Source organism: Grammomys surdaster, unplaced genomic scaffold (genome assembly GCF_004785775.1).
Source record: "Grammomys surdaster isolate TR1022 unplaced genomic scaffold, NIH_TR_1.0 125672, whole genome shotgun sequence".
Classification (NCBI taxonomy): domain Eukaryota; kingdom Metazoa; phylum Chordata; class Mammalia; order Rodentia; family Muridae; genus Grammomys; species Grammomys surdaster.
In genome coordinates, this window is record NW_021620509.1 from 283,151 (window position 1) to 307,381 (window position 24,231).

At 45.0% G+C, this 24,231-nt stretch overlaps 3 protein-coding genes across 8 annotated transcripts in view; 1 reads left to right on the top strand and 2 right to left on the bottom strand.

Moving 5' to 3' along the window:
- Positions 1-15,114, bottom strand: Pfdn2 (prefoldin subunit 2). Its single transcript, XM_028787780.1, has 6 exons — positions 14,936-15,114; positions 14,535-14,581; positions 14,157-14,346; positions 1,811-1,899; positions 1,588-1,711; positions 1-314 (listed from the first exon to the last, which is right to left on the bottom strand). Exons 3-6 carry the CDS (start codon positions 14,268-14,270, stop codon positions 138-140), a joined length of 504 nt encoding a protein of 167 aa, XP_028643613.1. The 5' UTR covers positions 14,271-14,346; positions 14,535-14,581; positions 14,936-15,114; the 3' UTR covers positions 1-137.
- Positions 14,286-17,856, top strand: Nit1 (nitrilase 1). Of its 4 annotated transcripts, none has more exons than XM_028787772.1 (7): positions 14,286-14,374; positions 14,945-15,040; positions 15,459-15,716; positions 15,842-15,945; positions 16,141-16,274; positions 16,406-16,531; positions 17,214-17,856. In XM_028787772.1, coding segments are annotated over exons 1-7 (987 nt in total). In that variant the 5' UTR covers positions 14,286-14,372; the 3' UTR covers positions 17,481-17,856. The 4 variants fall into 4 exon arrangements, with proteins under 4 accessions (XP_028643605.1, XP_028643608.1, XP_028643607.1 ...); XM_028787775.1 differs by having other exon boundaries at positions 14,296-14,406; XM_028787774.1 differs by lacking the exon at positions 14,286-14,374 and adding an exon at positions 14,465-14,750.
- Dedd (death effector domain containing) overlaps positions 17,640-24,231 on the bottom strand; it is a 13,539-nt gene continuing 6,947 nt past the window's right edge. For all 3 annotated transcript variants that reach the window (XM_028787776.1, XM_028787779.1, XM_028787778.1), the window contains 4 exons: positions 21,505-21,893; positions 21,222-21,329; positions 19,641-19,787; positions 17,640-19,177 (listed from right to left, as the gene is read on the bottom strand). In XM_028787776.1, the coding sequence (XP_028643609.1) occupies positions 18,801-19,177; positions 19,641-19,787; positions 21,222-21,329; positions 21,505-21,829 (957 nt within the window). In that variant the 5' untranslated portion in view covers positions 21,830-21,893 and the 3' untranslated portion in view covers positions 17,640-18,800. The remainder of the gene's footprint in view (positions 19,178-19,640; positions 19,788-21,221; positions 21,330-21,504; positions 21,894-24,231) is intronic.

Genomic DNA, 24,231 nt, shown 5'->3' on the forward strand with positions numbered 1-24,231 from the left:
TGAGTATTTGACCAAAACATTTAATCAATAACAACAACAAAATATTACAATAGCAGAGAAAATAAAAATAAAAACAATAAAAAGAAATTACAAGTGGGAATCAGGGTTAAAAAAGAAAAACGCAGAGGCCTTAGTTCCTAGGAGACCAACACCCCTGCTGAGCTGGATTTAGTCCCAGCCCCTTCTGAGTTTTCCTTGGCTGCTGGCTTCTCATCTTCCCCCATAAGACGAATGTTGTGCTTTTCCCGGAATTCATTGAGTTCTTTCCCCTTTGCCTGAAGCTGCTGTGACAGTGTCTCAATGATCTTCTGTATCTAAAAGGCAAAAAAAGAAAGAAAGAAAGAAAGAAAGAAAGAAAGAAAGAAAGAAAGAAAGAAAGAAAGAAAAAAGAAAGAAAGAAAGAAAGAAAGAAAAAAGAAAGAAAGAAAGAAAAAAGAGGTTACAGAAGGATTGCAGGCTCCCTCCTCTGACCTGGAATGGACTATGGTTAGAGGCAGTGAAACAAGAACACATTTAAGCCAGAGTTACCAAAGCCCAGACTTTCAAGTGATTTCTTCTCAAATATAGTGCCTTATAAAAGGGAACCATTCGGGCTACTTACTTTCATTATTCTTTTTTTTTTTTTCTCCCTGAGACAGGGTTTCTCTGTGTAGCCCAGGCTGTCCTCAAACTCAGAAATCCGCCTGCCTCTGCCTCCCAAGTGCAGGGATTAAAGGCGTGCGCCACCACCTCCCGGCCAACTCAGACCTACTCTTATCCACTGGCCACCAAACCACCCCATCTCATAATCATATTTGTTTTGTGACTCGTGGGGCTAACCGGGAGCACCCTTGTGGGCATGGGTCTGGAGCTACCTGCAGGAGCAGGAGCAGCTCACTGTCCCCTCTCCAGTAACTGTCACTCCTCAGTAGCTCCCCAGGCAGGTGGGCTGCTTGTTTTTAAAAGAGCATTTGTCATGCTATGGTTTCTTCTCTTTGGTCACATTTATTTATTTATTTTTATTGATTGATTTATAGTTAGCCCAGGCAGGCTTGAAACCAAAGATCCCCCTGCCTCATCATATCAGCAAGTTAATTGCCAATTTATGCCACCGCAGTCAGGACTTCTCACTTTAAAAGGTCACTTATTGTTTCTTCAAGGGTCTGGTTCCATGGATCCAGAGAGATCCTAAGAAGTTGTATTTAAACTGGTCCCTGGCTGGAGGTGGAGCTCAATGATAGAATATTTAGCCTACTGTACATAAGGCTCTGGGTTTGCTGCCCAACACTGCACAACAAGTTCTTCAGGAGATGCTGACTCAGGACTCCACAGACTATATTGTGAGGAACACTGCTCTACCCATTCCCCTCCCAATGCAACCACATCAAAGAGTCCAAGGAAAGGGCACACAGCCAACGACTCCTCACTTAAGGAGTTGGACTTCAACTTTGTAATAGTATAGAGGGCACAGTATATAGCTAACAGGCTATCTGCTACCATCAACATGAATTTCTGCCTGGACTTTCTTCCCTTGCATTCTCTAAATCCCAGGTCACCCATTTTTAACCCCTTGGTTGCCCAAACACCTATTCAGGGATTCTTGCTCACCTGCTCCTTGTTGCCCTCCAAGGCAGGCAGCACTTCCTTGACAGTCCGCTCTACCAGCACGCCTCCAACCATGCGGTAGCACTTGCGGGTCTCATCCACCTCCTTCAGTGTATCGATCACTAGGCTGGGGTAGGAGAACAAGACAGGACCCCAGAATTCCCCCCCACCCCACCCCCGCGAGCCTCCCTCCAGTCATTCTGCTGCTGCCCTGCGACCTTCCTACCTGTGCTCATTCAGTTCCATCTCCAGCTCAGCTGCTTTGGATGCCAAGCCCCTCTGTTCCTGCCGAAGGCGATTAAAGCCAGCAATTACCTAAGAGATGAGAGATGAGACAGTGAAAATACCAGAAAATAAAGGCAGCCCATAGGCTGGCAAGTTACAAAGGTGCAGTAGTGGATACCTGTCTTGGGAATGGGTAGAACACACTCCTACTGAGTGCCTATACGCCTGAGATGTTTACTAGGCACAGGGGATTTACCAATAGATTTGACTATGTGAGACGGTACAGGGTACGGAGCTGCTGGAATACCTACAGGATAAAGAGAGCTGTCTAGTGCCCAGAGGCCAGAAGAGGGCATCAGACTCCCTGAAACTGGAGAAACAAATGGTTGTGTGCGCTGGAAATTGAACCTGGATCCTATGCAAAATGTTTTAACTATTTTTCTTTTAAGTTTTTTAACCACTGAGCTAGCTTGCCAGTTTGTCACCCAACCCCAGATTTTTTTATTTTTAATTATATGGATAACTGTATGTCTCTACACATGAATGCAGTTAATCAGAAGAGGGTGGTGGAGTCACAGACCTGATATGGGTGCTGGAAATCAAACTTGGGTCTTCTAGAAGAGCAGTGTATACTTTTATTTTTAAAGAATTATTTAATTATTTTATGTATATGAGTACACTGTAGCTGTCTTTGACAGATGAGGAGAGGACATCAGATCCCATTACAGATGGTTGTGAGCCACCATGTGGTTGCTGGGAATTGAACTCAGGACCTCTGGAAGAGCAGTCAGTGCTCTTAACCTCTGAGCCATCTCTCCAGCTTCACAGTGTGAACTCTTCATACTCTTAATCATTAAATCATCATCTTTGCAGCCCTTGCTTTTTTTTTTTTTTAAGATTTAAAGATTTTTTTTTAAATCTATGTATGTATGTATGCCTGTGTGTATATATACAAGTGTGGAGGTCAGAAGAAGGTGTCAGATTCACCTGGAGCTTCAGTTAGTGGCTGTGAGTTTCTGGGTCTGGGTGCTGAACTCCAGAAAGGACAACTCTGAGTTCTCAGATCATGCTCAGGTGGCCATGCTCATGCAGACAGTGCTTCCCACTAAGCCACACAAGCGTTAGCTCAGGGCTGGAGGTCCAACTCAGTGAGAATGGCCTCAGCATGCCAGAGGCACTGGGGTTCAACGCCCACCACTACTACCAACAACAAATCTAGAGAGAACATCTTGTGTTTGTATGTTTGTCAATATGGTTGTGTGCACCTGTCAATAAAACTCTGATGGCCTATAGGTTAGGCAAGATATAGGAGATGGGACACCCAGGAGGAGAAAGGATTCTGGGATAGAGGCAGGTATGGGAGATTCACCCCAGAAGATGTGACAAGATGGACAGACACATGGTACCTGAGCACAGGTAACCAGCCATGTGGCAGAATGTACGCTAGAATAAATGGGATACTTTAAGTTAGTCTAGTCAGAGAGGAGCCTAGTTATATTGCCAAGGTATTGTAAATATATTTTGAGTCTGAGTCTTATTTCTGGGAGCATGGGGCTGGGAGGAAGAACTAGGAAAATATTTACTAATGGCACCATACACTGGGTGGCAAAATGTTGTAAAAATTAACTGGAGGCTTCTACCCCACCGTTGATCATTCAGTTGCCAAATAAAAGACATAAAGCCTTTATATTTCCAGTTACCTTTATAGCACCAGAGCTGAGCAGTTATCAACCCTCTGTATTATTTTGTCTACTTCCCAGTCACTAACCCTGAAATATAACCTATCATGTTCTGCCTGGGCTGTTCCTTCTCAAACTGGCTGGCCCTCATGGACATCTTCTTGTGATCCACCTCTCCCATGGTGTCTTCTTCCTTCCTCTTTTCTCTTGTGGTTCCTGCCCCAGGACCCCAAACCTGGGAACCAAAGCCCCACCTACCTCTCTTCTGCCCAGCTACAGGCTGTAGGCATCTTTATTCAACCAATAGTTTTATATTAAGGAACAAGGTTACATGGCATCATTTAGTATACGTGAGGATCTCCTCATTCCTGAGGGCAACCAGACCTTGGGGGCCAGTATTTAGCATTGTAATACAGAGCAACAGACCAAACCTCAACAGTCACGTGTAAACAGGGATAGACTAGTCAATGTTGAGAGTCTCTTTACCCTATTAAATCATACTGTATGTAAATATCCCCACTGAAATAGTCCCATTTAATTAAAATACTATGTATTCTTTTCTAAATCAACATCACCTCTTATGACTACATAGAGCTCTTTACTTTCTTTCTTTCTTTTTTTTTTTTTTTTTTTTGGTTTATCGAGACAGGGTTTCTCTGTGTAGCCCTGGCTGTCCTGGAACTCACTCTGTAGACCAGGCTGGCCTCGAACTCAGAACTCTGCCTGCCTCCGCCCCCCGAGTGCTGGATTACAGGCGAGCGCCACCACCGCCCGGCCGGCCGGCTCTTCACATTCTTATTTATACATACGAGATCTCTCAGAGACTTATGTTTATACACTAAGATTTCCCCCTGATGTTTATTTTTATGTTCCTTACCTGCACGTGCATGTTCACTATGTGCATGCCTGGGGCCCAAAGAGGCTAGAAGGCAGCAGATCCCCCAAAGCATGAGCTACCATATGGGTACTGAGCTAGAAATTAAACCCAGGTCCTCTAGAAGATCTTAACCATCGAGCAATTTCTCTAGCCCCAGAATCTTTTTAAGTGTGATATAGAATTTGTTCCCTATTGATATATATGTTGCTAGAGGTGTCTGTGTGCATAATTTGTTTTGAGGCAGGGTCTCTGCATACAAATTACCAGTCTGGCTTTCAACTGAGATTGTGGAGAGCTTTTGGGGCTGCTTCTAGAAATTTGGCAAGCACTTATCACTGGGCTCAACGAAGTAGGCTCAATAAGAGTATTTACATTAGGGCTAATACAAAGCTCAATGTGTGCTTTTTCTTTTATCTTGGTCATCCTGATAAGCCCCTAGAAACAGTGACTAGGGGCTTTGTTTATTGCCTTGTCTGATTACTTTGTCTTTGATCTAAGAACTGACCCTACTCTCTGCAAGTACCTAACATGGTATAAAAGCTGACTGGGAAAAAAAATAAGCCTGCTTCAGCCTCAGCATTGGCTGGAGTCATGTTATAACATTGTCTAATTGTCTTTTTCTTTTCAGTCCTCACTCCCTCCCTTGAGACCCTGTTGACTGACTGAGCTGGCTTGGTCATTGAGATTTTCCTGCCTCTGTCTCCAGACTACAACCAAAATTCCTCACCACAATGAAAATCTGTAAGACCTGGCTGGTCCTGCTTACTCCCACATACAGGCAGGCCTTCTCTGCATCTTAACTTGATACCTCTTGCTGTCTTAGGCCACTAGTAGTGTCCCAGATACTATGTAGACTCTCTACCCTTCCTGGTAAGCTTTTGCAGATCTCTCTCACTCCTTATTTCTCTGCTGAAACCTAAATTCTCTTTTTTGGTTTCCATTCAAATTCTCTTGCAAAGCTGTACTTGTTGGGATGACCAACAGTAAACTTTTTTCTATAATCTGATAGTAAGCCAAAGAAATTATAAAAAACTGTCCTACTTGTTCTTTGTCTAATCAAGCTCCATTACCTACCAGAAGAAACCCTAAAGGTACCCAAAGAAATGAAATTTGGCAGATGTGTTTCATTTTTCAGAGTTTGAAACAGTAAACTATGTACATAATACAACCAATACCTATTCAGGATGAGCTTCTGCCTTGAGATCTGAAAAGGCTGATTCTGTAACTATACACTCATTAGAAGTGATGGCTATCTTAGTGATATCTTTATAGATTAAAGCTTAAAACGTTTTGGCTTATGAGTTCACTAAAATTAAACAAATAAAACATATTACAGGTATACCTTACAGTCCTATAGGTCAAGCAATTGTGAAAAGATCTAACAGCACTTTAAAGGAGACGTTCATAAAACAGAGGGGGATAGGAGACCTCCCAGAGACAGGTTATGTAATGTTTTATTAACGTTAAATGTTTTAATGTTAGCGAGACAGGTAGCACAATGCTGAAAACACTGGATTTTAAAAATGGACTGCTGAATTAAAACAGGCTGCAGACTTTGAGAATATATAACCCCCAGAATCAAAGTCAGGAAATATGCTGTGTTGAGGAAGAGGCTGTAGCTTTATTTCCACAGGAAAAGAAATGCTGTGGATTTCTTCACAGTTAATAAAGATTCAATTTGACCAGGAGAGACTTCCTGAAAATCTTGGCTGCTGACATAGAAGAGACCCAAAAGGACAGCAAAGCAGGTGACGCAAATGTTTCCCCCCTACCTGGGAATGGCTAGGAGACTGAGGGGACATGGATGTCTCTGCAGCCGACAATCTTTTTGGCTATCTGGTGCGCACGACTTATTACTACACGCCATCACACAGCACAGATGGGGATCGCCACCCTAGTACAGTTGTGGTTATTCAATCCAAACTGACTTACAGATCTCTTTCACCTACTCAGACACAAGGCAGGGAAGCATTATTAGTTGATTTGTGAACACCATATATTTCATACATTAATATAAAAATGTCCCCACAATGTTACTATTAAAAGTTTGTGTTTTCAGAACAAAATGACCAAACACCAGTAAAATCAAAGTAGCTAGCCCCAAGTGATCCAGACTCACAGACAGCTTCAGCTGCTGCTTCCTCCAAGACAGCTTCAAAGCAGCTAGCCTTAACTGGCATAGCCTCACAGACTGCCTCAGCTAGGCCTGCACCTTCCTGGACAGTGAATAAAACAGCCAGGTTTCTCAGGGACTGGCTAGCATTCCAATTTTCTCAGGGTCCCCAAAGATGCCATTGCCTCCAGACAGCAGGAAGCAATCGAAAGAACACAATGTCCTCATTCCTGAGAGGTGGAGTGGGTGGTTATTGGTGTTTATGGGTTATGGATGTTTGTGTCACTTAGGGGGTTGGTGGCTGGCTGTTAATGGTTGTGGCCAGGGAAGAAACAAAGGGAAGGAGGATGGGTTCAGGGTGCGCTTGTTCTCTCTTCTCTCCTTGTTCTCTCTTCTCTCTCTCTCTCTCTCTCTCTCTCTCTCTCTCTCTCTCTCTCTCCTTCTCCCTCTCATTCTGTCTCCGCCCTCTCCCTCCCTCCTTCCCTCCCATCCTTTCTTTTCTATCTAATGATCTAATGTAAGGGGTGAAACAGGGGTGGGGGTAAGTGATGAAAGAGAAAAGAAGGGTGGATTACTGTATTTCCCTTTAGACTAAGAAAGCAAGAAGTATCAAATATTTTAGGTTGGTATGGATTTGTCACCTTCTGGTCTCTGTAGGTATCAGGCACTAATGCTCAGTTCAGTTCCCAGCACCCAGCTCATAGCCATCTGTAACTCCAGTCCCAAGATCTCTTCTGGACTACTCAGACACCAAGCAAACAAGGGAGAGAGGAGTGGAAAGATGGTTCAAACAGTTAAGGACACTTCCCAGTACCTACATGGTGACTTACAACCATGTATAACTCCAGTCCAAAGACTCCAACTCCCCCACCCCCGCTTCTGACCTCTGATGGCACCAGGGACACCTAGAATGCACATGTACACAGAACACTCATATACATAAAGTAAGTAAATTGTTAAAAAAGAAAGGAAGGAAGGAAGGAGGGAGGGAAGGAAGGAAGGAAGGAAAGAAAGAAAGAAGGAAGCTTTTTAAAAAGGAACCCAGGGGACATTCCCTTTTTTAGTGAAATTTATGAACTAGCACTTAAGAGGCAGAGGCAGACAGGCCTATGTGAGTTCAAGGTGAGTCTGATCTACACAGAGGGAGTTCCAGGACAGCCAGGGCTAGAAGCAGAGAAACCCCATCTGAAACAACAAAAATTATGGGGGTCGAGGGAGGGCAGACACACATGTCAGAAGACAGCTTGTAGAATTCAGTTTTATCCTTCTACCTGGTGGGTCTTTCTGACTGAATGGAAGTTGTTAGACCTGGCAACAACAACAACAACAACCCTGCACCCACTAAGCTATCTCTGTTCTCACCCATATTACCTCCCCCCACCCCAAATATTCTTTGGCTATGATATATGCCATTACTTAACTGACTACCTGGGAGGACAGAATAGGTGGAGAATTCTGCCTGAATACATCCAAAGTGCATTTCCTGAGAAACTGCTTCATTACCTGCCTCCTTTCCCTTCCAGCATCCATCCTCCCCTGGTTTTTACTGTTTCTGAGACAAAGTCTCAGGTGCCCAAGCTGGCACATATACTGAAAAGATGGCCTTAACTCCTGGCCCTCCCACCCCCACTGCCCGAATGCTGGGCTCACTGGTCCTGGTGCCCTCTAAACATTCTTAATCTTATTGGTCTATTACAGAAGGGTATTCATCCCTTCTCTTCAAACTTTGAGAACCAGGCTATACCCATTGCTTCTAATTTACTTTAAATTTCCTTCTGTCTTCCCTGTGGTATGATTATTGCTTACCAAACTATCCCCCCAAAGATCTTGAATCACCTCCTATATAACTGACTGCATAATCCAACTGCCTTTACTCAAGGCATACATATGGTGGCTTAAATCAGCCCGTAACTCCAGTTCCAGAGAATCTGATACCCTCTTCTGGCCTCTGTGGCACCAGGAATGCATGTGGTACAGGAATACATGTAGGCATTCATACACATACACAAAATACTGCCTTTAGTTGTACATTGCTACATAACTCATGACTAACCTACTTGTCCTTTTTTCCTTTTTGTTTCTGTAAGATATAAATAACACACAATAGGACAGTTTCTTAGCACTAGTACTACTGATACCATGAATCATAGTTTTTCTTACACTGGCAATCTTGTACAGTTTACAGTACTCAGCAACATCACTGCACATGACCCAATAAAAATGAAATGCATTTCAGGCACTACCAACTTTTTCCTAGGGACAAATCACTAGGCTGAGAACCAACACCACAGGACAACAGAGAGGCTGAGATCTCCTCTCTCTTCTTTTAGAAAATCGTTACCCCCTTATTTCTACAGTGGAAATATGATTTAAAAATCTGTTCATACTATTTCTTCATTTTATTTACCACAGATGACCAGGTCATAAAACAAGATCCAAATCTGTTGTTTCCAAGAAACACACCACCCAGCTTAAAGACAGAATTCATAATTAAAAGAAAACAAGAAAGATGGCTCAGCAGTTAAGAGCACTGACTGTTCTTCCAAAGGTCCTGAGTTCAACTCCCAACAACCACATGGTGGCTCACAACCATCTGTAATGGGATCTGATCTTCTCTTCTGGGTGTCTGAAGATAGCAACAGTGTACTCATATACATAAAAAAAAGAAGAAAGAAAAGAAAGGAAAAGAAGGGCTGAAGAGATGGCTAAACAGTTAAGAGCACTGGCTGATCTCCCAGAGAACCCAGGTTCAATTCCCAGCACCCACATGGCAGCTCACAACTGTCTATAACACCTGTTCCAGAGGATCTGACACGCTCATACATGCAAGCAAAACACTAATGTATACAAAATAATAACAAATTCACAGGCTGACTATACTATGTACAAAGTGGAACTAGGTCAAGACAGTGGCCAGGCCAGCAAGATGACTAGGCTAGTAAAGGGACTTTGCAGCCAACTGGCTACATGAGTTTGATCCCAGAATAGACACAAGGTGAAAAAAGAGAACAGTTGTTGCAGTGTAGATTGTCCTCTGGCCACAACATAAGTGTTATAGCATTTCCACAAACACAAAATCAATACCTCTCTTGTTCTCAATCACTCTTGCTCTCAAAGAGGGCTACCAAGCAAGTGCAGAAATTAGCACTGATAAAGTCAAGTGCTATTATTTACCATAAACAACAAAAAAAGTTCTGAAGGTGTTTTGGCAATCTTGGCTGTTCTTGCAATCATGGAACCAAAAGCTCGGGTCTTAAGAGCAGAAAGAACTGATAGCCCAGTCTACCTAGCCTCTACTCCTCACATCCCAGCATGCTCCCATTGGTTATCCGAGTAAGCTTGTACTGCAGCCTGAGAGGGAGCATTATTAGCAGTGACCTGTGGTAACCTATGCCTCATGGTGCTAATTCTGGAGACATGTAGAATGCAAGAGCTGTGGGGAAATGGCTGCCTCTACCAAAACTTCAAAAGATGCATGGACTGTGGGAAGTAAAATGGGGGTGCAAGGAGAAACCTGATGTAGGAATGGGAGCTGTCCTAGTGAATCCTCACTGGAACGAGCCCTAGTGAAGGCCAGGCAGCTACCATGATCTCTAATAGCACAGCAACTGTCAGTGTGCACTGCCTGACCGGGCAAGCTGCAGGCATTGGTACGCCCCCAAGCCCAAGAGCATGAAGCATGGACTGAGCCCTGCAAACACACAGATGTGGAGCTGCCCGATATTTTAGAGGCCCAATTCCTGCCCCAGAGTTTCCAAATGACATATATACAGAAAAATTATTATAGAGTTGTAAGATAATGCCTATTCTCTTGGACTTCAGACTTAAGGCTTTAACAAAGCTTCCTCTTTTAGAAAGAAAATAGCTATCCTTTGCCTGCCTCTGCATTACATGCTAGAAGAAAATATGCTACCTTTCATTGCACAGGCTCACAAGCAACCCTGGGATTTTGAGTTAGTACTGGAACAAAGCAAGACTCTGGCAACTATTGGAACAGAAGAGTGCGTGCCTGTGTGTGTGCACATGTGTGTGAGAGTGCGAACACCACAGGCATGCCTGGTGGCGTTGGACTGTGAAGATCAGAGCATCAGATTCCCTGGAACCAGAGGTAGAGACAGTTACGAGCCTCCATGGAGGTGTTGGAAACTGAACTCTTGTTTTTTTTTTTTTTTTTTTTTCTAAAAAGTCATGAGTTTTGGGGTAAGGGGTATAAAGCTGTGTTTGAGTAGGCTTTGTCCTCTCCAAAACACATGTTGTCACTTTGACAAATGACAGGAGTTTTTCTTGTCTTTTTGAGACTCACACTGGCCTCAAATGCGCTTTTCAGCTGAGGATGACCTTGACCCCCTAATCTTGCCTATCCACCTCTCCCCAAATACGGAGGACCTATTATAGGCTTGGACATCACAACCTACTTTGCAGGAGGACTTTTAATAATGCCTATGTGTCTCAATTTTAGGGAGCTAGAGAGATGGCTCAGCAGCACTTGCCACTCTTGCAAAAAAAAAAACAAAAAACAAAAAAAAAAAAACAAAAAACAAAAAAAAAACAACAAAAAACCCCCCAAAAACCAGAGTTCAGTTTCCAACACCTCCATGGGGGCTCATAACTGTCTCTACCTCTGGTTCCAGGGAATCTGATGCTCTGATCTTCACAGTCCAATGTTACCAGGCATGCCTGTGGTGTTCGCACTCTCACGCACATGTGCACACACACAAGCACGCACTCTTCTAAGTGCTATGGTGCACCTGGGAGGCCAAAGCAGGAAGAATGCCACAAGCCCTATACTAGCATGGTCTACACAGCAAGTTCCAGGCTAGCCAGGGCTACAGAGGAAGAGCTTATCTCAGACAAAACAACAATAATAAACCAATAAATGATAAGTAACAGAAAATGAAACAAGCGCCTAATACAAAGTATTACCTGCTCCTATTTTCCTTGTGTGAGAGAGACACTTTAGGCTTGAGTTGCACCAGTGATAAACACTTAAATTGGGCTGGGAAGAAAATTCCACAGGTAAAGAGCCAAAGAACTCAAGTCTGATCCCAAGAACTCACTTTAAATAAAAAAGAAGAAAGAGGAAAGAAAAGAGAAAAAAAGGCAAGCACGTACTGAGGCATGAACCGCCTGGCAATGGAATGCCAGTGAACTGAAATTCTGAGGCATGTTATCCCAGTGCTGCGGAAAGGGAAGATCTATGGACTCTCCAGCCAGCCATCTTAGCCTACCTGGTAAGTTCTAGGCCACATGAAAAAAACCTGTGTCAAAGAACAACAAAGTTGACTGTGCCTCTTCAGGTCTTGCATATATCTCTTTAAATCCTCCAGCATTTCCAATGCCATGCAGTTCATGGCTCAATGCTTTTGAATACATTACTTCTAACGAAAAAAATCTTCACATGACTAACTTTTCTCAGCCTTTAGAATTCAGCCAAAGAATCCTCTAGAAAATAAAAGCAAATTGCAAAGTAACATTTAGAAAGAAAGACTGTTCAGATTGTGTGTGTGTGTGTGTGTGTGTGTGTGTGTGTGTGTGTGTGTGTGTGAGAGAGAGAGAGAGAGAGAGAGAGAGAGAGAGAGAGAGAGAGAGATTGATCAGGTGCTCAAGTGCAAAAGCCATCTCTCCAGCTCTAACTAGTATTTTATTAAACACACTCTGTAGTCTCTGTATTTTAATCACGGTGGGAAAAAAAATCAAATGGATTTTCTTGCTTAGTACTCTTAAATAGTTATGAAATGGAACTACTGTGTTTTTATAGATAGAGGAGGGTAAAAAATAACAAGAGAAAGCATATATATTTAAGAAATACAATTCAAACCCAGTCTATCTGATTCTAGGCCAGAAGACTATCATAACCATCCCACTATCCACTGCGCCCTTTCCTACTTACCTGCCATATCCTAAATTTACACTACTTTGGACTCTCTCTTCAAACTGTGCAAGAAAGTTCATTATATGCAGAAGTTTTTAGTGTAAGGACCAGAGAAATGGCTCGGTGGAAGAATGCTTACTTCTACAGCAGAGGACCTGGGTTTGGTTCTCAGGACCCACATGGTAGCTAATAAGCAATTATCAAGGGCTCTGACCACTCTTCAGGCCTCCAAGGGCTTCTACACACATGTGGTACATATACATACTCAGACACCCAAACACACATAAAAGATATTTTTAAAGTCTCATTGTTTTGTTTTTGTCTTTCTGTCTGTCTTGTTTGTTTTTGAGACTGTGTTTCACTCTGTAACCCAGGATAGCCTGGAACTGACAGTGTAATCCAGGGGGACTATGGGTATGAGCCACCACCCTTGGCTGGGACCAAGTTTAAGACAACGTCTACTTCATTACAGACCCTCAAAAGCATTATTCTTTTTTCCTTCCCACTATGTCAGAGGCTACCTCTTCCATCCCCAGAATTTCACTGTACTTTACTTCTCTTTGAACACAATGTACCTATGATTAAAATAACTCTTCAATACATAAATATCCCAACCCCAGGCCTCCATCCCAGATGGGAACACCTTCCCAGATCCCACAGGTCAAGGCTTTCCCATTCAACCCACCAAACAACACCCCTAGCTTCAACTATTTTCATTTCTTTTTTTTCCTTTTTTTTTGGTTTTTCGAGACAGGGTTTCTCTGTGTAGCCCTGGCTGTCCTGGAACTCACTCTGTAGACCAGGCTAGCCTCGAACTTTCAAACTCAGAAATCCACCTGCCTCTGCCTCCCAAGTGCTGGGATTAAAGGCGTGCGCCACCACCGCCCGGCTACTATTTTCATTTCAATTGTGTGATTCTTCTAATATCAATTAAACACTAGTCCCACGATTAACGAATCATGGTCCCCGTACCACAAAGGGCTTTCTGATTAATTTGTCAGACGTATCCCGATGTTACGAATAGCAGAAGCAAACTTGGATTAGAAAATGGTTTTTGGCCTCTTCTGAAAGTCAGTCTCTGCAGAGGAGAGCACAGTGAGCGAGCTCGAGGGCAGCCTAGGCCACTTGGTGTCTCAGAAGACGAAACAACCCCAGGCAGGAACAGTGGCGCACGCCTTTAATCCCAGTATACCGGAGGCAGAGGCAAGTGAATCTCTGTGAGTTCCAGGCCAGCTTGGTCTACATAGTGAATTCCAGAACAGCCAAGGCTACATAGATCGATCCGATCCGACCCCATAGCAACCCTCATCCCCACCTCAAGACATAAACAAGAACAAAACAAACAAACAAACAACAAATAAACCACAGACTCCTTAGTCAAAACAGTTGCAAAACACTAAACTGGTCAGAGCCTAAGTCACGTGGCTCTGCAGCTTGTTGGTGATGGTGAACACGGTTTTAGAGTCATAGAACCGCCTGAGATCCGTTACTAGACGCCACGCCAAACACCATACCTTCTTTAGGGTACCTCGGTGAGGAGGGAAACGACGACCCATCTCCTCAGGGACCTGAACAACCCTTCCAGATCCTGTACCTCAAGGCTTTCTCCCTCGACGTGCCTCTCACCTACCTACCCACCTACTCACGCCCTAGAAAGGATCGTGATCGTCTCCAAAAGACCCCCTTTCCCCTGTGTGTGACCAAGGCGAACGTGGAAAAGATTAAAGGCCCCTTCGAGCCACAAATCCTATTTCTTGCACGAATTCGACACCCACCCAAGTGCCTTCTGCGCTCGCGGCTCCTCACCTGTTCCGCCGACACCGCCCCCTTGCCCGTGCCACTCCCGCCGCTCTTGCCCACACGACCGCTGCTGTCCGCCATCTTCCCCACCTGCAAGCTTTCTGGCCTGCGCAGTCTCATACGTCATATCCGGCCTGGTGGTTACCGCCCACTTGCCCCTGCGCTTCTGGCTCCTGGAAGCTCTTCAGATCCGACCCTGCGAATGGTTTTGGCTGTGTCTTCATGTAGGACCTACTCCCCAACCCTGCCCGCTGCGGTGAATTCCACCTGCGATGCTTTATCTTGTGCACCAGAGATTCTTGCCCGGGGGAGAGGCGGGGAAGGACGCGCTAATCAGAGGGCGGGGGCTCGGGTTGGGATCTGGTCCTATACCCATCTACTCACCACGAGATGGTGGAGATCGAGGGAGGGTCAACTTTCCTTCTGAGATTCTGGTATAAGGGGAAAGAGACGTGTTGAGTCTATAAAGCTGTGCAGGTGGCACAGCCGAGAAGAGAGAATTGGGGAAACGAGGAAGGTTCCATGAGATGACTTGAACTACGGAAACGTTTGGCAGAGGAAAAGGGCTTCAGTTTTAATGTGAGATCACTGGAAGTTGAGGTATTAAGGCACCGATCATAGTCTCCTCTCCCATTTTCCCATTTTATGATCTCTTTTCGTAACTACTAGTAGTAAAAAGTATTTTCGAAGCCTCGGGGGAGGGGATTACTGGCCAGGCCTGGAAATGGCAGAGAATTCTAGAAACTTACAGGCTTGAAGGAGGGTTAGGTGTCCTGATTTCTCACCTTCTTCAGGCTGGGCTTCATCACCAGGCCTCCTCGCCAACTCCTGTCCCTTCTGTGTACCGGATACCAATTACCTCGAATTCCAGTACTTTGTACTCAGTCCAGGTAACATATTTTGCTATGTTCTCTGTCTGGCACATAGCTGCTCAGTCCATGTTTATTAACTGCATAGTGGAAGACAAAGATATCTGCCATCTACCAAATATTTAATGAGTGAACTCCAGTAGCTCTAGAGTTATTATGCTCTGTAAAAATGAAAACAAGTCGCTTGGGATGTTGGGACACACCTGTAATCCCAGCACTCGAGAAACAGGCAGGAGGATCAACCAGGAGTTTAAGGTCATCCCCAGCTACATAGAAAAGCCTGCCTAGGCTGCAAAAGACCCAGTACCCCCCCCCCCCAAAAAAAAAAAAAGAAAAAATCAAAAGAAAAAAAAAAGTTAGTTTCTGGCTCCACTCCCACTTGAGCCTCGGAGTTTCTCGGAGATAGAAAATCTGAGGAAACTGCCTGTGTCATTTACAGGCCCAGAGCCATGGCGGTGTCCTCGTCAACTTCCTGGAAGCTGCCCCTGGTAGCTGTGTGCCAGGTAACATCAACACCAAACAAGCAAGAGAACTTTAAAACATGTGCTGAGCTGGTTCAAGAGGCTGCCAGACTGGGTGCTTGCCTGGCCTTTCTGCCCGAAGCATTTGACTTTATTGCACGAAATCCTGCCGAGACTTTACTCCTGTCCGAACCACTGAATGGTGACCTATTGGGACAATATAGCCAGCTTGCCAGGTACAAGGGTAGGGTTTGGGGGATGGGGGGTAGGATTCCTGTTGGACAGTGTTCCTGGATTGCCACATAGAGGGAATAGAGTTGTCAGTGTCGTCCCCACCCCCACCCCACCTCCACCCCCGCAGGGAATGTGGAATCTGGCTGTCCTTGGGTGGTTTCCATGAGCGTGGCCAAGACTGGGAGCAGAATCAGAAAATCTACAATTGTCATGTGCTTCTGAACAGCAAGGGTGAGACTTCATAGCCCTTTAGCTGCCTATTCCCAGGTTTTTCTGCCTTCCTGCAACTCAGGTCTTCAGCATTTTTTCTCAACGCTTGGCTTTCAGGGGTTTTATGCTTCTGTTCTTAGCTTACAAAGCACTCTCTGGGAGAAAAGCTAAGCTTGACTTCCAGAGTGTCTGAGTTTTCTCTGTCTCTTACTCTAGGATCAGTAGTGGCCAGTTACAGGAAGACACATCTCTGCGATGTAGAGATCCCAGGTCAGGGGCCTATGAGAGAAAGCAACTATACCATGCCTGGACACACTCTTGAGCCACCTGTCAAGACACCGGCAGGCAAGGTGGGAGTTTGAAAAGGAAATAAGAGTATGTTGAAAAAGTGGTACCATGCCACTTTGGTGTAGGACAATGAAGGTACTCAATGTTTTGTTGAATGGGACAGGGAAGATGAGTGGATTGTTTCTCATTTCAGGTTGGTCTGGCAATCTGTTATGACATGAGGTTCCCTGAACTTTCTCTGAAATTGGCTCAAGCTGGGGCAGAAATACTTACTTATCCGTCAGCCTTTGGATCTGTTACGGGCCCAGCCCACTGGGAGGTAGGAGAATGCCTCTTGATAACATATAGGCCTCCTTTAACCTTATTTTTAGTAATGGGAACAGAGTGGTACAAACCTAAATCCCAACACTTCAGCCACAGGTTCAAAGCCAGCATGTTCTACATAGTGATGCCTTGACTAAAAAAAGAAAACAAAATAGAAGTTGGGCAGTGGGGGTGCACATCTTTAATCCCAGCACTCTGGAGGCAGAAGCAAGTGGATCTCTGAGTTCGAAACCAGCCTGGTCTACAGAGTGGGCTCCAGGACAGCCAGGGCTAGAGAGAGAAACCCCGAACCCCATCTCAAGAACAAAACAAAAGCAACCCATAACACCCAAAAGATTGGGGCATGGTGGGGCATGCCTTGTATCTTGGTGCTTGTGAGGAAGAGGCAGAGGCAGGCAGATCTCTGTGGGTCCAGGTCAGCCAGAGTTACAAGGGGAGACCTTATCTCAAAAAACATAAAACACAAACACACTCCCCCTTTCTGAAAGAGTTTTCTTCCCTTCCCATCTGGTGAGGAAACTTATTTCTTAGACAGGTGTGAGTCACGTTAGAGTCAATGTAATTACTAACTCTGTTGATCGATGGTCAATGAGTAGATTGGGCCCTCAGTGCCAGGTTCTTGTCACTTGCCTAGTAAATGGTCTATGTTCTTGAGTCGACACATGTCTCATCCTCAGGTGTTGCTGCGGGCTCGTGCCATTGAATCTCAGTGCTATGTAATAGCAGCAGCACAGTGTGGACGCCACCATGAGACAAGAGCAAGTTATGGCCACAGCATGGTGGTTGACCCTTGGGGCACAGTGGTGGCCCGCTGCTCAGAGGGACCAGGCCTCTGCCTTGCTCGAATCGATCTCCACTTTCTGCGACAGATGCGCCTTCACCTGCCTGTGTTCCAGCATCGCAGACCTGACCTCTATGGCAGTCTGGGTCATCCACTCTCTTAGTGCTTTTAACTTCTGTTGGTTCAGACACACAAACACGTGCCAACTGTGAGGTGATGTTACCGTGACTTGTAGGCAGGACCCAAGCACGGTTCCCTTCACTTAAGTCCAAGGGAAAGAAGAGACTTTGACTTGACCTCAGATTTCAGTTTCAGAAAAGTGGAATTTTATATAGTCATTGTTTATTTCATGAAAACTGAAGTTATGCTGAGGGCTGAGCAGCACTGGCATTGAAAAAAAATATAATAATCATAATGTCTGGACATCTCTCTTGGGGGCTGGACAGGGAGGTGGAATTGTACCTGCTTGATTGACTAGACTTCTCTTGTAAGCTTCCTGGCTTAAACATGCCTCTGTACCTAAGAAAGTGCAATGTTCAGTGCGTGTACCGGCCCTGTTCTCCACAGTATGGGAGAAGGGAGGACAGAGGAACAGGAGGAGCCGAAACTAAATACCCCACTTTCTCTCAAGCTAGAAGGAAGCAAAGGAGAAATTCTTACCCCTTGGGGTGGGGTAAGAATTTGTTATTTTCACTGGAAAAGGGAAGGAAAATGTCACACCCCAGCCCCTCCTCCTCTTCAGAGAAAGTGTGCTCTAAGTAGCAGCCTCTACGCTACCCGTCCGTGTATTGGTGTTCACTGCACAGCACAGTTGGGAGGGTAATTAGGCCGGCCCAATCCTCTGAAGTCTGCTGAAGACCCGACAAGGGGAAATGGAGGGATCCACCATAAGAGGCAGCAGTCTTAAGCTGCAGAGTGAAGGGAAAGCAGAGGAGCAGCACCCAAGGCCAGGAGACAGTGCAAAGGGCCACAGCTTATTTGTTTTTTAAAAATTCTATAATTTGGAAGAAGGTGGTAATTAATTTCCAAAATACACTTCAGAGTCCCACCTTCCACATAGCTCCTTTACTCACAGCCCTTTGGTTTTTCAGACAAAATTTAAGAGCCCTCATAAAGCCATACGTATTGATTACCCCTCAATGCACCTGAAAGCAGTGTTCAATCCCTTACAAAGGCTATGTTCCAGAGACTGTCCCTATGCACTTGTCTTACGGCTCAGTGGTAAGGTGGATGAAGACACACATTAGGGTGAGTGGCAACAGGAAATGGGGAAGCCCAGGCACATGGGTGCAGGGAGGGCAGGGACACCACTTCCACCTTCCTTTGTCTTTTCCTTAAAAAACAAAAACAAAAACAAAAAAAACCCAAAAAAACAAAAAGGCGGTGTGATTGGTTGGAAAGGGTAGAGAACACACCCCAGAAAAGTATGTCAGCTCCAGAGGTAACAGAACAAACAGTCCCCAGAAAGGTGAGAAGGGGGAGGTCAGGGTAATGCTTGCAGCATCAAGTTCCTCAGGAGTTTCTGTCGGCCCAGCTCATAGTCCTCCTCATCCACGTTCACCAGCAGCTTGATGGCTTCATGGCCCACAGCTTGCTTGAGAGAGTCTGTGATGAAGACGCCTTTCAGTGCCTCTAATAATGAGCCATTAATGTAGTCTCGCCAGAATGCGTCGAGGTAGGTGAGCTCAGAGAACTTGATGTCACAGATGATGGAGCCCAGGTCCCGGGACTTGAGGATAGTGTTGGCCTGGTTAAAGCGCTCAAACTGGCGCTCAAGTGGGTCCTGCTTATTGGAGAAGACATTGCCCTGCAGAGCAGTCTCATGCTGGCAGTATTCCGCCCGAACTCGCAGCCTGATGTCTGGGAGAGATTTAAGGAGCATGGTTTATAATAGGGATTGTGTTTACAACCAAAGCTAGAAAAGCAAGCAAGACCAGCAGAGAGCCTCTTCTTGCACCTTGACCTCCCCAGAACTAGTTCTTCACTGTGTCCTTGAAGCCCTGGCTTTAATGCTGGAGCTGTATACAGTGACTATGCTCAGGTCACTCACAAATAGCACCTTGCTTAGAAGACCTGTTTTATTAAAAAGTTGCACAAGTTTACTTTAATCCTCTGTCTTGACGTTGGCATTCCTTTGATTTAATAGTAACTAAAAAGAACTGTAATATACCATTACCAAAAACATAATAGTTCTCATGAAAACTAAACCCAACCTAAAAACAACAAAGATTGCCTTGCACTGAATTACAGACTGCCCGTTATCCCAGGAGTTCTTTATATTTTCCCTCAAGTCTGTATCTCTAAAATCCTTGAATTTCCTCACCACATGTCTGCTTTTCCTTCGGGTCTGGTGTCACTGACTTCCGGCGTTTTCGCTGGCTCCCAAGTGTGGTTCTCCCTCGGGCTGGCCGCTTACTACACATCTGAGAACCCGAAGTGGGGCAGCACACCACTGGATAGTGGGGAGGCACTGACCAGAAAGTAAATGGAAAACACAAGGTTGTAAAAGCAGAACTTCAAATACTTCATTTGGACAAAGGAATCATTTGGACTTGAGAATAAAAGCAGTCTTGGTGATGTAACCTGAAGGCTGAGGGGCACAACTCAGTGACCAATGTCTGCCAAGCATGAAGATCTGGATTCAGCCCTAGCAATGGGGTGGCAGGAGGCACACAGTAAGTATGGTAGAAGAAATAGATCATTCGAGCACTTAAAGGTGAAGGAAGCCAGGTGGAGGTGGCACACACCTTTAGTCCCAGCACTTGGGAGGCAGAGGCAATCGAATCTCTGAGTTCAAGGCCAGCCTGGTCTACAGAATAAGTTCCAGGACAGGCAGGGCTTCACAAAGAAACCCTGTCTCAACAAAACAAAATAAAAACAATCAAAGAAACAAACAAAAAAAAGGCGAAGGAAGTAAGGCTCTATATCTACCCAAGCTAAATAGGAAGTCTTTAAAAAAAAAAAAAACAAGTTGGGGCTGCAGAGATGGCTCAGTGGTTAAGAGCACTTGCAGTTCTTGCAGAGGACCCGGGTTCACCTCCATGGCTGCTAAGGATCATGGGGAGGGGATCTGACACCTCCTTCTGACCTCCACAGGCACCAAGCACATACATGGCACACATGCAAATATGCAGGCAAACACTCATACAGAAAATTGTTTTTTAAAAACTGACCTAGGGTCTAGAGAGATGGCTCAACATACATGCAGACAATATACTCATACACATAAATTGATTTTTTTTTTTTTTTTTTTGGTTTTTCGAGACAGGGTTTCTCTGTGTAGCCCTGACTGTCCTGGAACTCACTCTGTAGACCAGGCTGGCCTCGAACTCAGAGATCCGCCTGCCTCTGCCTCCCAAGTGCTGGGATTAAAGGCGTGCGCCACCACCACCTGGCTGTAAATTGATTTTTAAAAAATGACCTAAAAGGAGAGCAAACACTAGACCTAGACAAAGTAGACTTCACCTGATTTGCGTGTGTACATGTTCACATGGATGTGTTCATACGTGAGTGTGCCTGCATGTAAAGGCCAAAGGTCAGCATTAGGTGTCCTCCTCAATCCTCTTCCCACCTTTCTTTAGACAAGGGCTTTCACTGAGCCTTGAGTTCACCAATGTGCTGAGGTTAACTACCTATGTGAGCTCCAGGGGTCCACCTGTGTCTGCCCTCTGACGCTGAGATTACAGACATTTTATTACTCAGCTTTTCTATGTAGGTGCTGGAATCTGAACTCAAGTCTTCATGCTTATGCAGCAGGCACTTTACCAAGTGAGCCATTTCCCCAGCGTCTGATTTTTTTAATGGGGTAGATGTAGAGGAACTGTATCCTTTCATTGACGTTGGCCCAGTCACGCCTGTGATGGGATCAGTGGTCTCGTGAAAATTACAAGTGATCTCTTCTCACCTGTTTTAGAGGGCTGGGGAGGCCTCGGCTCTGGATCACTGAGGGCTCTGGGGGTCACATAGCGAACTGATGTCTCCTCCAGATACTTGTCCACAAGGTCAGGGCACACTGCAGGAGGAGGAGAAGTCACTCAGGAAAAATACGTATCTGTCTTCTCCCAAAGGCTCTCCGCTCTCCTAGGTACTCCCCAGGTCAGGTCCACCCCCTGTAGACTCCTGCACAGCTCACGCCTGGCCTCCCACAAAGCTCTCATTCAATGCTCCCAGACCCCAGCAGCCCTCACCAGCCCGTCTCTTCTTGAGAGTAACGTAGGGCAGCAAGTCGTGGCGAGTGATGATGCGCAGCAGCTGCAGCACCTGGCGGAAGTTACTCTCGTCACAGCGGCCCTGACGCTCCAGTGCCAGTAAGAAGTCACGTCCATTTCGGATGAGTCCACGCTCATGGTCATCAATAACATCAACAAAAAGGAAGGAAAGCACTCGAACATCTCTGTGTGTAAGGTGGGTGCCCACGATGTCAAACATGCGGTGCAGGCTGTAGAGCCCGTGTTCCTGCTCACCACGCTCTTCCGGCCACACCTGGCTTGCCCGCCTCTTTAGGCTCGCCATGCTAGAGGCTCAGAAATGGAGTGCTTTCCAGAATCTCTGCTCAGCAGCTGCAATCTCCAGTGATCTGTAAGATAAGACAGGATCCCATGAGCCAATGCACTGGTAGCAACCAATTTTATTTATCTGTATTGTCTTAACATGCTGCTAATGTAGCACAATGCTTAACACATTGATTAAATATCATCAAGTGTTTATGCTAGGTGTGGTGGTATATGCCTTTCATCTCAGCACTCAGGAGGCAGAGGCAAGCTATCACAGAGTTCCAGGACAGTCAGGGCTACAGACACCCTGTCTCAAAAAGCAAAAGAAAGCCAACAGCGAAAAGCAAAACAAGACAACCACGCTAAAGCTCTTCACACCCACCAGATGACGCCCTGCGTCCAGATCCTACAAGGAACACAGTTAGTTCCTGGGATGAGAATGCTTTGTGTGATTTTAGTACTACATAGGTCAGAAGTTTCTGTTGCAGCTAGCCGCAGGAGTATACACCTATAATTCCAGAACTCAGGAGCCAGAGGCAAGAGGATTACCCTAAGTTTGAAGCCATTCTGGTCTGCACAGCAAGTTGCATCCAGCCAGAGATATATAGGTAGACCCTATCTCAAACCAAAACAAGGCAGTCTGGTAAAACCCCAGCACTTGAGAGGTGGAGGCAAGGAGGATCATGAGGTTAAGGTGACCTTCAGCTACAGGGCAAGATCAAGGCCAGCTTGGGCTACATGAAACTGTCTCAAAGCTGGTTTGTTTGTTGGTTTTTAAATGTTATCCGCATGTTCCCCTTGTCCCCAAAACACTGCTTTTAGTCCCTTGACTAAGCCAGGAGGATCTGATTCCAGGCCAATCTGGTCTATATACTGAAATTGTCTTACAGAAACAACAGCAGAATATATATAGTAACAGAATATCTAGGTGTAGCAGTGTACCCCTTTGATCCTAGAACTCAGGTGGATCTCTGTGAGTGTGAAACCATCTAGTGTTCCACAGAGTTTTAGGCCAGCCAGGGTTAAGTAACATAACCCTGTCTCAAAAGGGGCTAGGGGTCTTAATGGTTAAGAGCACCAGCTATTCCTCCAGAAGTTCAATTCCCAGCACCCACAGGAATAGGCTTCATCCACCTCTAACTCCAGCTCTGAGGGGATCTGATGCCACTGGCCTGAGACTGGTACCTTCAGCCACATACATAACTAAATAAAAATTAACATCCTTTTTTTTTGGAATAGTAGCATACAGCTTTAATCCCAGTAAACAGAGGAAGGCAGATCTCTATGAGTTCCAGGCCAGCCAAAGCTACACAGGGAGACCTTGTCTCAACTGATTTTAAATCTTTTTTTAAAAAACTAACAAGAGAAAACTACTTTTTCCCTTTCCTAAGCAGTTCATTTATTTCTATTTTCTTTTTCTCTTTATTTTATTTTTATTATTATTTTACTTTTTTATTATTTTTTATTTTTTTTGGTTTTTCGAGACAGGGTTTCTCTGTGTAGTCCTGGCTGTCCTGGAACTCGCTGTATAGACCAGGCTGGCCTGGAACTCACAGAGATCCACCTGTCTCTACCTCCTGAGTGCTGGGATTAAAAGCATGTGCTACCCCCTTCCAGATTAATTTCTTAAACAGGAAAAATTGAAAAGTAGACAATTCAATCTTTGCTATAGAAGATGAATCAGATGAACACTTATAAGTCACTAGTTAGAACTAGTTTACATTCTGATTGTGCCATTACAGACATTAGCTACGTGACTTTAAGCATGTCCCTTAACTTCAAAGGCTTCAGTGGCAAGTGATTATAATGGCACACGCTATAATCTCAGTTCATGAAACACAAAGGTTGGGAGTCTGAGTCCAGTCTAGGCCTTAGGGTCTCAAAAACAGAATATAAACATAAAACAAAACCTAATACTCCCTTACAGATGGCATATAGCAAGCTTTTGTCAAAGACCAATCACAGCCCTGTGTTGGATACACAAATCTCCTGTGTAATGTCATCAACGTCTACTCATCTACACCTAACAGTCCTCACCTCCACTTTTCAGTCATTCACACCTATTGTCTTTCAGGACTGTCACACCCTGACCACAACCCCGGCCAGTCAGTTGCGTCTTAATTCCTACTGTAGTAGACACAACATTTCTTAAATGTGCCCTTCCTTTCATGTTACCGTCATGGCCATTACTGGTTCGGATTCTAATCATTGTCTCAACTGTACTACTGCAGCTGGTGCTATTTTTAAAATTTGTATTACAGCCGGGCGGTGGTGGCGCACGCCTTTAATCCCAGCACTTGGGAGGCAGAGGCAGGTGGATTTCTGAGTTCGAGGCCAGCCTGGTCTACAGAGTGAGTTCCAGGACAGCCAGGGTTACACAGAGAAACCCTGTCTCGAAAAACCAAAAAAAAAAAAAAAAAA